The 16,403-nt window shown below is 41.6% G+C and overlaps 1 protein-coding gene across 1 annotated transcript; it reads left to right on the top strand.

Moving 5' to 3' along the window:
• Positions 1-206: 206 nt before the first annotated feature.
• On the top strand, positions 207-16,214 carry gucy2cb (guanylate cyclase 2Cb). Its single transcript, XM_079334245.1, has 27 exons — positions 207-535; positions 2,219-2,331; positions 2,535-2,602; positions 2,705-2,920; positions 3,471-3,592; positions 3,936-4,038; positions 4,600-4,717; positions 5,495-5,636; positions 6,952-7,034; positions 7,192-7,300; positions 7,691-7,772; positions 8,323-8,425; positions 8,535-8,597; positions 8,729-8,800; positions 8,985-9,089; positions 9,376-9,462; positions 10,049-10,181; positions 10,262-10,399; positions 11,302-11,378; positions 11,461-11,552; positions 11,665-11,823; positions 12,870-13,062; positions 13,135-13,309; positions 13,440-13,538; positions 13,659-13,753; positions 14,332-14,408; positions 15,358-16,214. Exons 1-27 carry the CDS (start codon positions 331-333, stop codon positions 15,569-15,571), a joined length of 3,243 nt encoding a protein of 1,080 aa, XP_079190371.1. The 5' UTR covers positions 207-330; the 3' UTR covers positions 15,572-16,214.
• Positions 16,215-16,403: the final 189 nt, after the last annotated feature.

Consider the following 16,403-nt stretch of genomic DNA (forward strand, 5'->3'; position numbering starts at 1 on the left):
TTGCCTGTGTCTTTAAAGGTTGTATATTAACAACTTGATGTGGATAGCACAGGTGAGCAGCCACGAAGAGGAACAGAAGGAGTGTGAACCTGTGTGGTGAAGCAAGCGACTCGGAGAGAAACAAGAGATTGGGGGAAGTGGATCCTAAAGCTTTTCTTTTCTACGGCCACGTTGGATAAAATAAGATTTGATTTCTGGAAAATGAAAGAGGAAGGTCTTGAAAACTGCACTGCATCACTGGACTTAAAGGAAATCAACTCAGAAGAGCTCTCACAGCAGACTCTCCAAACGACTCTGAGGTTTGAAACTGCAGGAACATCAGAGCTGAAAATGGGAGCGTGGATGAGGTGGCTGTTTTTGTGCGCCCTCGGGATTACACTCTTTGCTCCGTGCCGCGGCCTCCAAACCTGCGTGGATGGAATTACAGTCAATGTGATTCTCCTGGACGATGAAGAGTCTCCCTGGAGTCTGAAGTTTGTAAAAGGGGAAATAATGAAGGCCATAGAGACAGATGCAATCCTCAATGAGGGTGATGGTAATGAATACACATAAAGGTTACTGCACATGGACACAGACAGGCTTAAAACAATACAGTAGACCATCTGTCATATCAGATTCATTACTGCGGGTTTTTAGGGTTTAAGTTGTTAAATTACGATTCACCAAAGGTGCAATGTTTTAAAACTCTGTTTTAGAGTGTTTTTTGTTTTGTCTCAAAGTTTTAACTTCTTGCCTTTTATTGTGATCTTGCTGCGTTTTCACAGCAAACAATCAATCAATATTTATTTATAAAGCGTCAATTCATAAGAAAAGTTGAATAAAAAACATGAATCCATCATGAGCACAGCAGAGCTCATGTCAGTCTGGTAAAAGTGTGACAATAACAGGTAATAGACTGATCAACATTAATAAATGTAATGATTATGAAACAGGAAGGACGGATTACGTTTGTTATCGAGGTTGAATTTGAGCTGCTCTTAGATTCTCTTTTTAATATTTGACACAAGACAACAAGTCATAAACTCTTTCAAGTGAAGCAACGACACATAATAACAGATGTTATTTAGTCAGCGCAATAAATAATGAGATAAAGTCAATTAGGCTATTAACCAACAGGCAATGATTACCTGAAACACTTATTCAACGATCGCTGATAACTCAACTTGAGCTTTAGACTGGAGGGCCTCGATCAATCACCTGCTTTATCGGGCTGAATTAACTACGGGCTGCTTCGAGCATGACATCCACTGGGGAACATATTTAATACTCGGGCTGAACAATTAATCGAAAATGAATTGAAACCTCTAACCGATGTCCTCTTGCCCATGTGGATCATTTTGATTATTTATATATAAGGTCAGAGTCACGTGACGACACGTCCAATCCCCAACATGGAAGCAACGTCTGTTGTTTAGACGCATTTTGTCTTTAGGGAAGAAAACACCAAATAAAAAGAAGTCAAATGTAAACACAAGCTCAGCTTACTTTTCCCTAAACCATTCACCCTTAACTACTATGACATGCTTGTTCATACTACAAACCTGTTTACATTGAGGATGTCAGATTTATTTATTTTGGTGTCATATAAGAAGGACAAACATTTGGTCAGATAGCAAGAGATGATAACTTTAGCTTGAAACAAATTCATTCATTTAAAGGCAGGGTTGGTCATTTTCTCCAAATACAATTTTTTAAGATTTAGTTGAAATTGTTTTTAGGTCCTGACAGACATTAATAACTCAGGTTCTCTGAAAAAGGAACAAAGACAATCCATCATCTGTAGCAGTTTGTAAGTCTGTAAAAACTTCGACCAATGTCTGCCACGAGGTACCAATCTGATGAACCAATCACACGCCTTCCCTGTCTCCCTGCTTGTTCTCTACACCATGCATGCACGAGCCCACACTCAGAACATGAGCTGAGGTGCGTTTCTGGATCAATGGCGCTCGTGCGTGCACGTGAGAGGTGTGGCTTTATAGGGAGCACAGAGGGGAGCGAGTGGGTGAAGATGGAGCACTGAAGAAATGCTACTTTCAAAATCATGCTAGTTTTGAACAATGACCAACCCTGCCTTTAACGTTTAATGCGTATCTCACAAGTTAGCTCTTTTAGTCTCATTTGATGTTCAGATTTTAATGTTAAGATAATCACAATCTTGAAAAAATAATAACGCAATGTTATTTGTCTGCCTAATTTTGTTTCCTCAAACCACATCAAGCTTTGAAGTTTAACATCACGCCTAAATTTGGCGGCTTCAACACAACTTTATATCAAAACAGAGGCTGCAGGAGTACCGCGTGTGAAGGAGTGGGCCAGCTGAAACAACTCATGGTGAGTAGCTACAGCTTCTTGTCCACCTTTAACACATGGGAAACTATCAAAGCAGTTTCATGCGATGCCTAAATCACCCAGAGCATTTGTCAAAACAATGTAAACAACTTTCATAGACTTTCATTTGATTGTGGAGGCAAAGAGAGTTAACATGTTAACACACCCACAGACACATACTTTCCTCTGTTTGTTTTCTTTGGCAGAATTCAAGTAACCTGGGATGTGCAGTGATTGGGCCCACCTGTACCTACGCTACTTTCCCAATGGTTGAGTGAGTCACGTTCACACGGGAGCAGATACATGTAAAACCACCCGTCAGATAACCGTTATTTGTGTTAATAGTTGTGATTATTTTATGTTTACTCTCTGTCAGTGTTGAAAAAGGTCTGAGACTTAGCACTCCCATCCTCTCAGCCGGAAGTTTTGGCATGTCCTGTGACTTCGCGCTCAACCTGCAGCGCCTGCTTCCGCCCGCACGAAAGATCTCAAACTTTTTCATCCACTTTTGGAAACACATACACAAAATCAAGCCTCCCTGGGAGACGGCCTATGTTTACAAGTCAGAGGACAACACGGAGGATTGCTTCTGGTGAGTGAAGGATGAGAAAAAGTAATTCTCTTTTTGTGGAAGGTTTTTTTTTTTTTATTATATCACCAAGTGATTAGAGCTCCAGGAAAGTGTTTGATTGATTAACAGGTCCTGCATTCCTTTCTCTGCTATCTAAAAAGGTGTGACATTTCCTTGTTCTGCAAACCATCGATATTGATTCTGTCTCATATCACCTGGCAGCTGTTGTACATTTCGTAATGTACCAGTTTTAGATTTATTGACTCTAAGCACATCAAACACTGTGACTACATAGGCAGCAGGAGTTTGTCACATGTTAAGAGTGAAAAGAAAATGAGACATCGAATATGACTTAAACTAAACTTGAGTGAGCGTTTTCCTTCCATTAGAATCCATATTCAATTAAAACCTCCACAATATATCCAGGTTAAAAATAATCTGATTTTAACAGGCGAGACAAAATACAAAATAGACCAGTGTAACTTCAGCTATGAATTCCTGTTTCTTCAGTCCCTTTATAATGCTGTCTAATTTTTTTTGTGGAATAACAAAAATTGTATTTCTTGTACAGGTACATAAATGCACTGGATGTAGGCTCAGGAAAGTTTGCAGAAAGTGTCGAACGAACAGTGCTGCGCAAACCACAAGAACTGAGAGAAGTGATTGCAGCGCCTCAAAACAGGACCAGCAACTGTAAGTGAAATGGAAAAAGTACCAGTACTACCACTAGGTCAAAGAACAGACACATTTAGACGTTTTTCTCCGTTTATTTGTTGATCAGTGCAGAAATGAGATTGTCACATAGACGAAATCAATAATAAATAAATCAACCATCGTTAAAGAGAACCCAGTGAAATAAGACCATTCGTCCTTTTCAAGGTGACGTAAACCTGTGCACATACCTGAGCTTGTGTTTCATGTCACTGTAACGAAGGGAAAAGGGCGTCATAGTTTCTCTGCTGTGAAGGTCAAAAGAGACATTAAGGGCCAAACTCAGGACAACTTGCACTCTTACCTAAAGCTCCTCTGTTTGCAGTGTTCATCATCTGTGGATCGCCACAGGACGTGATCGAGGTGAAAAACGGCTCCACAGAGGCAGACAGCAGCGAAATCCTCTTCGTCCTCATTGATCTCTACAAGTCAGTGCTTTGTATTCACAAGCTCGTTTATCACGTCTCAAATAATCAATTCACCTCAAAATATCTTATTTTCTGTAAACATCTTCAGCTTTGAGCAACGATAGACAGTCGACAGCTTCAATTTACTCTGAAAGCTCCGATAACTCAAGCAATAAGACTGAACTTGTGTTTTTTAAACACACAAAAAGAACCTCAAAGAGTTATAATGAACAGTGAAAGCTGGTGTGTAAAATGCAAACAGGAGAAGAAATATACTCACTGCAGAAAAAAAGTAAAAAAAAAAAAAAAAAGTCTGCACACTGTTCAGCGCCCAACCAGCAATTTCTGTTTAACCAGGAAAAGGTTTGAAACGTAGCAGACCAACTTAATGACTAACTTAACCTTCCGCCAACACAACCCGACCTCAGGTGTGTAGAAGAGAATGGATGTATGAAAAATCATTGATAGTTAATAAAATTAATAATTAAATAAACAGTGATTCTCACCTTCAGAAGAGCTCACTTATTCTAATAATGGAGCGTACACAGCACTTTTTAAATCCTCTCCCTCTCTTCTCCACAGTGATATTTACTACAACACATCTTCAATCAGCCCACCATCCATGCAGAACGTGTTGGTGCTGACGATGCCCAACACACGAAACTACACCGTCAATAACGACGTGAGAAGCAACGAAATGGTGAGGACGCGAGATACAGACATTAAACAAACTGCTTCTTGAAGAAATTGCTAAACATTTTGGGAACATTACGATGAACAATTGACACTAAAAAGTCTGTCATAAGTCGAGATCTCGACTCAAGCTTTATTTATGACAGAAAACGGAGTAAAATAAAATGTAGTCCTGTAAAAGTATGTCTGCTTTGGACTTCCATAGATTCATAAATGAGACAGAGAAAGAAGCTTTCTGTCTGTAGCCTACTAACCATCTCATTATAATAAAACACAGTTAATATGTTGGTACCAGTCCCAACTTTTTACGCCAATAAATGGGTACCATACTGAACCAGACCGCTTGGTGGTAAGGGATTGTGATCATCAGTCATGGGGCCCCTGATGACGGGGGCCCCTGATGACGGTTACTTTGACAACGTTTTAAAGAATAAACAAAATCGATAAATTCAATCTCTCCTCTCACCTGTCAGTGTCTCAGTCTTCAGGGACCTGGGACCTGGGTTGGTTACCAAGTCTGGGTTTTGGTCTGGTTGCTAGAGAGGTGACAGTTCACTTCCTAAACGCTGCAGAGGTGCTGTTGATGAAGGCACCCTCGATCTGTGCAGCCCCTCACTCTGACATCTCTCCATGCATGAGATCATTGTGTGCATGTGTGTGTGTTTCAGGCTGTGTGTGTGCAGCATGTCTCAATAACAGAGTGGGATTAATAAAGGATATCTTCTTCTGTTAATAACAAAGTAAACTAGTTTTACAATCAACTTCTGTCCTTCTCTCTCTGCAGATGAATGATTACATGGCTGCGTACCACGATGCAGTGCTGCTAGTTGGCAAGCTGATCAGAGAAATTGTCAAAAAAAATCAGTCATCCATGGATCAGATGGCGTTTGTCAACGTGAATTACTTCAGAAACGTGTCTTTTGAGGGTAAGTAGGAAACGAAGAGTGTAGGAGCCGTAAATGTAAGTTGGTTGTGTGTTTGGTTTAATGGTTTATTCACCCATTTGTTTATTGTTTGCGATCTTATTGTTTCTGGTGGTGGGTGTGTTTACCGGAAATCATTGTGGCGATTGTCGAGACTCTGTGGGCTGCACTCACCTGTTCACCGTGTTGATTGTCTTAGATGGAGAGAGGGAGCGGAATATTTCTGTCATACAATCAATCAATCAATCAATCAATCACTGCACAAGTCATAGTGTCTTGTTTTGTTGGGAAGAATAAATGACTGAAAGCATATTGATGGAGAGTCATTCATAACGACTGCGTGTCACAGACTTTTCTCTCTTTTTTTTGGTGACGACCTGCAAAGGCCGATATATAAGGAAGAGGAAGTCATGGCAGAAAGGAGATAAATATTCCACTTGTATATTAATAGTTTCATGCAAGCAGTCTGCGTTGTTTGCATTTGTTTTCGATGCTGAACGAAGGGTTTCAGACCGAAACAGTTTTAGAGGCGTGACAAAAAATAAAAATAAATTCTATCAATCTTTATTAGTATGTCATCAATTCAAAACAAATATTATCTCAAGACTCTTTACAAAACGAGCAGGTAACTCTACTATTTACAGTGAGAAGAAAAAACGTCTGTCAGAGACTCATTAAATGGACGTACAGATATAGTGCCAGTAGTAATAAACAGAAAGCAGAAACAGGTGAGTGTGATAATGGACTGATCAGTTTAATTAGCATTAGCAGCTGTAATGATGATGACAATGTGGAGGACTGATTATGTTGATTAAAGAGGTTGAAATTGAGCAGCTACAAGATTCACGTTCAAGGAGACGTATTATGAAAAATTTGCTCTCAGTGTTTTGAACATTTATTAAGGTAACCTGAGTGTCTCTCTACCCACAAAATGTGAAATAAACCCATCCAGTCCTTTGTTTGTTTCTTCATTTAGAGCACAGGAGACACTGTGATTCAGCTGAATATTCAACATCCACCACAGCTGGGATGAATTTAGTAGCTGTGACTGGCGGCCTGAGCGTTGACATTGGTGACTATTTGTGTTTGAGGCGGAACAGATGGAAGCTGTCAGCTGCTATCTCTTATTAGTGTTGTTCACTGACGGGATGAAGGGACGAGGTGTGATAGCCTGCAGACTGTAACTGTAGGAAGAGGGGTGTTAGTGATGTGAGAGGCTAAGGGACGAGCTGGTCCTCAATAATGAGACACGCAGCATTGCACAGCATGTTTGTGTGGTCATTGAAGTGTTTGAAGATGTTTCTATGATTCTTCGCAGGACGTGCTGGAACCTACAAGCTGGACCAGAATGGAGACAGAGATGTGAATCTCTCAGTCCTTTACACCACGACGGACAACAAGGTCTGTTTATTATTTGGCCATTTGGGTTTTGTAATAAAATAATTATTATAATTATCCATCAATATCCCAGAAGACCTTGAAAAGGCCTCATGTGCCAAATCTTTGGCTGCCGCACTGTTTCATGCTGAAATGTAAAAATGGTCTCCCCTCTCCTCAGTATGAGAAGTTATTCATTTTTGACACTGAGCGCAACGTCACCACACTCTTCGCCACACACCCTTCCTTCATCTGGGGAAGAAAACTTCCCAACACCAAGCCAGACCAAGGTAAAAAAAACACACATTTATACTTATGTTGTAACCTCTCCCCGACGTCTTTAAAATTGGACGGTTGGTTTTTGATTCAGAAAACATAAAGCGAAACTCTTACTCGGTTCAAAATGTTTCACATGTGCAGCCACGATAAAAACTCTACTCAACAGTAGTCAAATATTCCTCTGGGTAACATTAGTCAGATAAAGGAGCTCACTTTTATACCTCCACACATTTCCTCCACACGCCTCAGTTGCCCTACCCCCCAAAAAATGGCAAAACTACGTCAAAATAATAAAAATGAACACCATCTGCTTTGATCACCACGCTTCTTTTACGACATTTACTTCAACATCGGGCGAGTCATTTGCTCTAATAAATATTGACTTGTGTTTCTATTCTCAGGCACGAAAGTATACAACATCATCGTCAGCGTTTTAGGTGTTACTGTGGTCGTGGTCGCGACCATCGCCTTCATTTTCTACAGGTGAGTGATGAACCAAATTCAATGCATGAAACCTCACAATGACAAACACGGCTGATACATGTGTTATCTCATTAGACATAATGTAGACATGGTCAGACTTTTGTTTTTGACGTTCGGGTTGATGTTGCTGTTATGAACACATGCTTATTGGACCTTTCTTTCTGTCCTCGTACACGATGCACGTTTTTGTGCAAAAAGTTGAAAATAACAAACTAATTTTGTGAAGTTAAAACTTTATGGGGCAACTGACTATTTTTGGTAATTTCCACAAACATTACATATGGCCAGCTGTCTGCACCTCAGTAAGGTTCGAGAAGCATGTGATCCTCACTCAGTCAATCGTCCTGCTGTTGTTAGTGATTGGAACCAAATATGATAACTTTGTCAATGTTTATTACAATTACAATTTTTGGAAAATGTTATAACAGAAATAACGTTTTGTTATGTCCCTGAATAACAGTATGAGGTTGAATTTTTGAATTTGACAGTATTTCATTGAGTGCCCTCTAAAGGGTTAAATCCTCCTGATGCTGTCTTTGCTTCTCTGCAGACAAAACAGAAGAGACCGGCTGGTCAGGAAGCGCTGGTCCTACATCCCCTCACACCTCATCTCACTGCTGGAGAACAACGAACACAACCTTATTTCTCTGAAGGTAACTCACCCGTAAACCTCACGCACAGCGCAGGAATCTTTTCCACTTTTAGAATCAGAGCGCCTCAGTTTGAACTCATCTTTAAATGTCCTGTTTCTGCCTCGATCAGATTGAAGATGAAGAGAAAAAGAAGATGGATTTCAAAATTCGCCGTGCTCTCTACGATAAGAAGGTAGCTGAAGATAGATAGATAGATACTTTATTGATCCCGAGGGAACACAACATCCTGCACGAGTTACTCAATCAACATGTGAGCATGCAGACATGAACACGATGAGACTGACGCTGCTGCAAAACTTTCAGATTGTGATTCTGAAGGAGCTGAAACACTCGGACGGGAACTTCAACGAGACTCAGAGGATAGAGCTGAATGCAGTAAGACACACGCACACACACACACACACACACACACACACACACACACACACACACACACACACACACACACACACACACACACACAGATGGTGGTTTGTGTCAAATCTCTGTGTTAATATTTTTCTAAGCTTCTGGGCCCTCTTCAGACCTTCTGTCCCTTGCTTGTCTTTTTTCCCTGCAGCTCCTTCAGATCGACTATTACAACCTCACAAAGTTTTATGGCACGGTGAAGTTTGATCAAGGCGTGTTCGGAGTGTTTGAATATGGAGAAAGGGGGTCGCTCAGGGTAAGTGTGCCATTTATTTAAGTTGTGTCTTGCATGAATGATATTTCTTTTCTAAAAAAGGCCTTCCTGTGAACACTGCGTCATCCTCAGAGCATCAAAATGATTGGGGACTTCTGACGTGCATTTTATTTATCAGAGGAAGTTTTTTAATGATCATAATAAGACGACACAGAAGAATTAAAACAAGCTTGGTTTGGACCAAGTGAGGAACGATTAAACTCCAGTTCAACTATTTTAACAGATTTGACTAAAAAACTCACTCGATCTGTTTATGTTTATGTTTCAGTACGTGCTGAACGACAAGATCTCCTACCCAGAGGAGACCTTCATGGACTGGGAGTTTAAGATCTCCGTCATGTTCGACATCGCCAAGGTGAGAAAGAAACTCTGCTGCGGAGAGACACGTCATGTGACCTCGAAGTAGTGTTGTAGTCAAGACCACACCGACTGAGACCAAGAAATACCCGAGACTGGAGCGCTCCGAGACAAGACCAAGACCAAGACCAAGACCAAGACCAAGACGATAATTATCACTGAAAAATCTGCACTGGACAAACATTATATACGCAGCAGTACTCAGATTCACCTAACATGTAACCTAAACCTGTAGTAACTTAAAATGTTTTAGAAGATAAGCTTTAAATATGTAATACTTTAAAAGCCAAAAAATCTAAACAAGTTGTTGGGATAAATTAATTACACTTCTACTAATTCCTTTTACTGACAGACACTCCTCCAGTAATTGTGATCTGATTGTGCTCCACACAGCATAACTACATCCTGAGTTAGTACATGACATAACGTGTTCATAATGCAACAGCCTTCAACAGTTTTGAATAGTGGGTTTGTTTCTGTGCAGATTATTTGTAATTATTTGTGCAGTTCCGCCTGGCAGCCAGTAGAGGTCAGTGGAGCTGACATTGACTGCACCTTTCCTCCTCTTGCTCTGCTGTGTGCAGGGGATGTCCTACCTGCATGCCAGTGACATCCAGGTGCACGGCCGCCTGAAGTCCACAAACTGTGTGGTGGATAATCGCATGGTGGTGAAGATCACAGACTTTGGCTGCAACAGCTTCCTCAGCCCTGGAAAAGGTAAGAGCACATGAAGCCTGAGGGTCAAATGTTTTGTGATTTACATCCTCCTCTTAAGTTCTTCTGGCCTGTTTCCTCAGACTTGTGGACCGCTCCGGAGCACCTGAGGAAACATGGAACCTCTCAGAAAGGAGACGTGTACAGCTTCGCCGTCATCTCTCATGAGATCGTCCTCAGGAAGAGCACCTTCTACAGCGAGAGCTGCTCCAACCGAGAAGGTGATACACACCAACACAACACACGTTTCACAGTTTAAACCCCAAACACTGCACAAACTCCTGAACATGAGAAATCCAAATCCATGCACAAATAAACGTACACTCAGGGAAGTTAAACGTACATTCATTAAGACTAAGAGAGAATCAGTTTGTAATACTGGATTCATACCTCAGCTTTTCTCTTCAGTCATCACAATCCACAGGGTTTGCTCCAAATCTGTTTTAAAAGCCCAACGAGTGTATCAGACAGCTCACGAGTCCGCCATCTTTTCACAGATGGAGGATTTTTTTATTTACAAAAAAAATAGAAGGATTTTTCTTTAAACCCAGAGGCAGCTGTGGCTCAGTTGATCGATTTTTTTCGTCTCTCAGCCAGAAGGTCGGTGTACGACCTCGAGCTCCTGCAGCCACAGGTCAGATGTGTTCTTGGGCAAGGCATGCTGCGTCATCAGCGGCGTGAACAATGACTTCTGATGTTCTCTTTACACAGCAGCCTCTACCATCAGTGAGTGATTGTGTCGGTGTCGCCTGCGGTGTAAAAATGCATTGAGAAGAGAGAAGGATAGAAAAGAGCTACACAATCCCAAGTCCATTTACCATCACAGTCCCCACGTCCAGTCAAATTAGGTTTGTTCGATATCTAAAGTGGGAAATACTGTGAGCTTATTCCACCTTCGAGAATAACATTTCAAACATGACATGTGGGTGTAAAATATAATGACGTTTTACAGAATAAAAAAGAGCTGTTCGATTTCTCAAACAACTTGATCTGATGTTTTCTGGAAGCAGCCAATCAGGAGCCTTTAAGTCCAGAGCCAATGATTAGCTTTGATTCAAAGACCCCCCCCCCCCACCCCTGAAATCACTGTGATGGTAATGAAGGTCTGAGTGTCTCCTTACAGAAAAACTGTCCAAAGTCATCATGTCCTACTTCAGACCTGATCTGAACTTTGAGACGGCTTCAGAGAGAGAGTCAGAGGTGAGTTCACACCGACCTGATGCCAGCTTTTCATTTACAGCATCATGTGTCTTTAAAGTTGTTGTGCCCTCGTTCCCCCTAGGTGTACATGTTGATTAAAAGCTGTTGGGATGAAGATCCAGAAAAACGACCGGACTTTAAGAAGGCAGAGATCTGCCTGGGGAAAATCATCAGGTAACAGCTGTCTGTCTGCATCGTGTGATTTACGCAGCTTGGTGTCCTAAATACAGTTTGGTTTTCAGTAAGCGTGTTTGTTGTAATTGTCCTCCTCCTTCGTTGGATTTAGTAAAATCCACAACCAGGACAATCAGAGCTACATGGACAACATGATCAGACGGCTGCAGAGTTATTCCAGAAACCTGGAGCACCTGGTGGAGGAGAGGACGGTGCTCTACAAATCTGAGAGGGACAGAGCAGACTGCCTCAACTACATGCTGCTTCCTCGGTCTGTGGAGCGCCTCACTTATTTTAGACACCTTGGCCTCACAAGTACCCTGTTAGAGAACTGTTTTTGGCATACTAAAAAACATGCTCTTTGTTGATCTGAATACCAACAAAGTATTGAGTATTTTAAAGGACAATGGATAGATCAGAAATCCGGTTAGGAGAGAGAAGAATGACAGGCAGGAAAGGAGTCAGATTTGAACCCCAGGTCGCACGCCTGGAGGGCTAAAACCTCCAAACATGGGGTGCGACCTAACCGCTAGCGAACTCCATTTATAAGGGGATAAGACCAAGTTTTGAAGCAGGTAGTTAGAAACAGGAAGAGTTATGGATAACTGAAATAGTCAGATAAATATATGTGGCTCGGTATGATTTAAGATTGATCAAATATAAAAAATCCCTCTGAGTTATAAAATGGGACAAATAACATCACAAATCTCAATACATTTATTATCCATACATTAGGGTCTCTCAGCATTAATTAAGGACTGGAATTTAGGCTATTTTGTCCCTTGAGGCGCACCGTAGACAAGCCTCTGCAGTGTCTTGAAAACGAAAGACGCTGCTGCATGTTTGAACGTCACTTTAAAAAAAAAAAAAACCTCTTCGACTGCTCAGCTGACGAGTTAAAAGTGATATCCACCTCATGACTTTTCACCACGCCTTCGAGGTAACAGGTTCCTTTTCCTGTGGTTAAGTTAATGTAACCTTCGATCTACCAGAAGGTCCTTCCTTTATTGGACAGCAGGGACGAATTCAAAGATAGATAGATAGATAGATAGACAACAAGTAAAGAACTTTCAGCTAAACAGCAAACAACAATTGAAAATAAAAGCACAACGATTTTCATTTTTAAATGCCAAATAATGGAATTTTAAACATGCAATTAAAAATCTGATTAATCAGGTTGAACTATCGAGATTCATCGATTTATTGTGATTTAAAATGTTAAATCATTTGATAGCCCTGCACTAAATGTTCACAGGGTTTTATCTGTAATGAGAGGCTGAAGGTTGTGTCTCATTCAACATGTTTCTCTCCGTGTAGCCCTGTTGTGAAAAGCCTGAAGGAGACTGGCATGGTGGAGCCTGAGCTGTACGACGAGGTGACGATATACTTCAGTGACATCGTGGGTTTCACCACCCTGTGCCAGTACAGCACGCCGATGGAAGTGGTGGACATGCTCAACGACATCTACAAGGGCTTCGACAGCATCGCCGACCACCATGATGTTTACAAGGTACGATTCAACTCAGACACATAAACGGCACGGCACTGCAGAGATCATTTACTTCTTCCATTTTTCCTGAAGGTGGAGACGATAGGTGACGCCTACATGGTGGCCTCTGGACTTCCTAACAGGAATGGGAACAGGCACGCAGTGGATATCTGCCGCATGGCGCTCGAAATCTTGGCCTTCATGGGCACCTTCCAGCTTCGACACCTGCCTGGCATCCCTGTGTGGATACGTATCGGCGTCCACTCTGGTACACTGCAGTACTATCACTTTGCAATGTTTCAGTAAAAAAAAAACACATTTTTATCTTTTAAAACAGGAACTCAGAATGAAGCTTCTATATAGTAATCAGCTGATGTATATTTGTCCTGTGTGTCCAGGTCCTTGTGCAGCCGGTGTTGTCGGGTTAAAGATGCCCAGATATTGTTTATTTGGAGACACGGTCAACACGGCATCTCGTATGGAGTCTACAGGTCACCGTGAGTGAACACGATGAAGACTGATTTACACGGACACTCAAGATCAAACTAATTAAACAAATGCAACCTGCCAAGTGTGCTTAAACATCTCATTCAACTTGATGTGTTCATGTCCTGCAGCCTTGAAGATCCACGTCAGCGGGCCGACTATAAACATCCTGCAGAGGACACACTGCAAGTACGAGTACGAGATCAGAGGAGAAACGTATCTGAAGGTAAAAATAGACCACTTTTTCTTTTTTTTCACAAAATGTCAGATCAATTAAAGGGGGAGTCAGTCGCATTTTTAGTTGCAGCTTGTGAACCCAACACGTTAACAGGGCTCATCGCTCCAGGAAGTGACACGGCAGGATGTAGTTTGTACGTTTACTGCTCATACAGAGAAGGCTACCGCACGCCAGCCCAAGTTAACCAGCGATGTTTGACACCGGCCTATCCAACAGGAAGCTTTAAGCTTTCACAAGCTTTAATCACGCAACGTTTCATCTTACTGTGATATAATATTTTAGATTATTCCTGCTTTAGGCGTCTGTCATATTCGCCTGTTTGCATCTCGTCCAATCGTTGAATTGTATCCAACCTTCAACTTAACTGTGCGCTTTCATTGGCTGAAGGATACACACCAGCTTCCCTCCTTGAAACGTAATAATGCTGCCTTTAGGTGCTGCTCGGGTGGGCCACGTTTCTGAGTTGTGTGTTCTTGTGAAAGTCGGCATGTTGTAAAAAGAGGGTTAGTTTTATATATACACTGAAACACAGGGATGTAAATGTGTGTGTTTGTGTGTTTTCAAAGGGTAAAGGTACAGAGACAACCTACTGGTTGACGGGTGAGACCGGCAAAGACTACGACCTCCCAACTCCTCCCACAACGTAAGCACACCTCCACCTTCTCCTCATTTACATCTAGCTGACCTCCTGAAATCCACCAGAGTCAATGTCAACATTACATACTTTCCCTATTGAATACAAATATACACATCCCTTCAAAAACGTTTTTTTAAAAGGTAAGTAAACCCGACATCATACCCAGCGCTGCACTGTCTCTTCCTGTAGACAGTAAATGTACAGGAGTGTGCCCAGATGTTTGTCAGGGGTGGCCTGATGTTTGTGGCCACACATACAAATTATTAGTATTTTTTTCTTACCCTTTCGATCGCCACTAGTGATTTGTAAGAAACACAATGTGGCAACATAAAAATCTTCTCAGCTTGATTCTTTTGGGACACGTATGTGCAAAGTCAAGATGATGATTTTACGCTGTCTAACATTCAAAGATATATTCTGTTCATTTCACGTCAGACCGTGTGGACACGTTTTACATTGAGAAAAGCAAAGTGTTATTATTTATAACTGAAGGAATTTATCCCGCCCCTGATTAGGAAAATAGCCAATCATAGATTTGGAGTTTGGGGTGGCCAATCAGATTTCAACGGGGGGGCAACGCCACCCCTGGTCACCCATCTAGATCAACGACCACAATGACTTCCTTTAAACACTTCACAGTTATCACAGTTAATATTCACATTTACATTACATTTGTTGATGTTATTCTAGTGAGTCTACCTCTCGCTAGCTAACTTGAGTGATATCGATTAATAAATGGAGTTAGTTTGAATTAAAAGTCTGTGCAGTGTAAATGAATCATATATTCTGATTCTGAGCTCCTCCTCTAATCTGTGCTTCAAATCCTCATTTCATTTTAATGCTGTTTAAGGGATTATATTTCCTGTCATTGTAATATTGAATCAAAATGTATTTAATATGACCTTTGGATACTTGACAAGAAGGGTGAGACTTACTTTGATTCCTGATTCTCCAGAGAGAACTTCCAGCGGCTCCAGCAGGACCTGGCACAGATGATCCTTTCCTGCCTGGAGCGCCGCTCTCGAGGATCCGTCCGAAGAAAGACGCCGCTCTCGAGCCAGAGCGCAGAGGACGATAAAGAGCAGGACTCAGAGGTGGAGTCCGACAGGGACCCCCCTGAGTACCTGCAGTTGGCCACTGTGGATAACACCCTCAGTACCTTCCTGTAGAGTCCATCACTGTCACATTCGGACTCATCGTTAGAAGTCAGTAAAGACGCTACAGAAGTGACAGAGGTCAAGCTGTTTCATCTATTTGAAGCTTAATAGTGCCTACGAGGAGATGCACATACTGTTTTAGCACAGATATTTTTGGTACAAATTCTTTCAGTTATGCATTTTGCTAAAACTGAGCATGATAACAATTCGCTTTTAAGAAGCGTCTCCTGTGAAGAACAATGAAAGTTGTCAACATGCTGAGTGACTCTGCATCGGTGAAGCTGCTGGGAGAGTTGAACAGCTCACTCCTCAATCAGATGTGGATCGTCCCCTGGAGAGCAGCCGTGTGAAGGGACAGGGTGCAGGAGCTGGTTTGAGAGCAGCTGCTTAAGAGAGCATGAAGCAGAATTATAAGATTAGGTTTGAAGATTATGATCCATTCTTTAGTTGAACTTTATGCTCGAGGAGACGGCTTAGTAAAGTCATAAGTTCTTCACTGAGGGAGAGAAACACGCACATTTCTCTGGAGTGTTTTTCCCCTCTTCTTACACTGAAGCACAAGTGTCGATCAATTTTACACTTTAAGCAGGAATATGATGCAAATACACATTTGTAAAAGATTTATATTAGGGCCTTTAGACGAGGCGAGAGAAAGAGAGAGCAACCAACCAACCAGTGAGCGGATTTGAATCCGGCTGCGTCGTTGAACACAGCCTCTGCACATGGAGCGTGCAAACTAAGCGCTCGGCAACCTTCCATATTGTGCTTAATAAATTTTTTTTTTTAATCTATCATTCTAGTCAGTGATGTGTTTTTTTTTGTTAGTAGAAACAGTTTTAAATGG

Source organism: Symphodus melops, assembly GCF_947650265.1.
Source record: "Symphodus melops genome assembly, chromosome: 21".
Classification (NCBI taxonomy): Eukaryota; Metazoa; Chordata; class Actinopteri; order Labriformes; family Labridae; genus Symphodus; species Symphodus melops.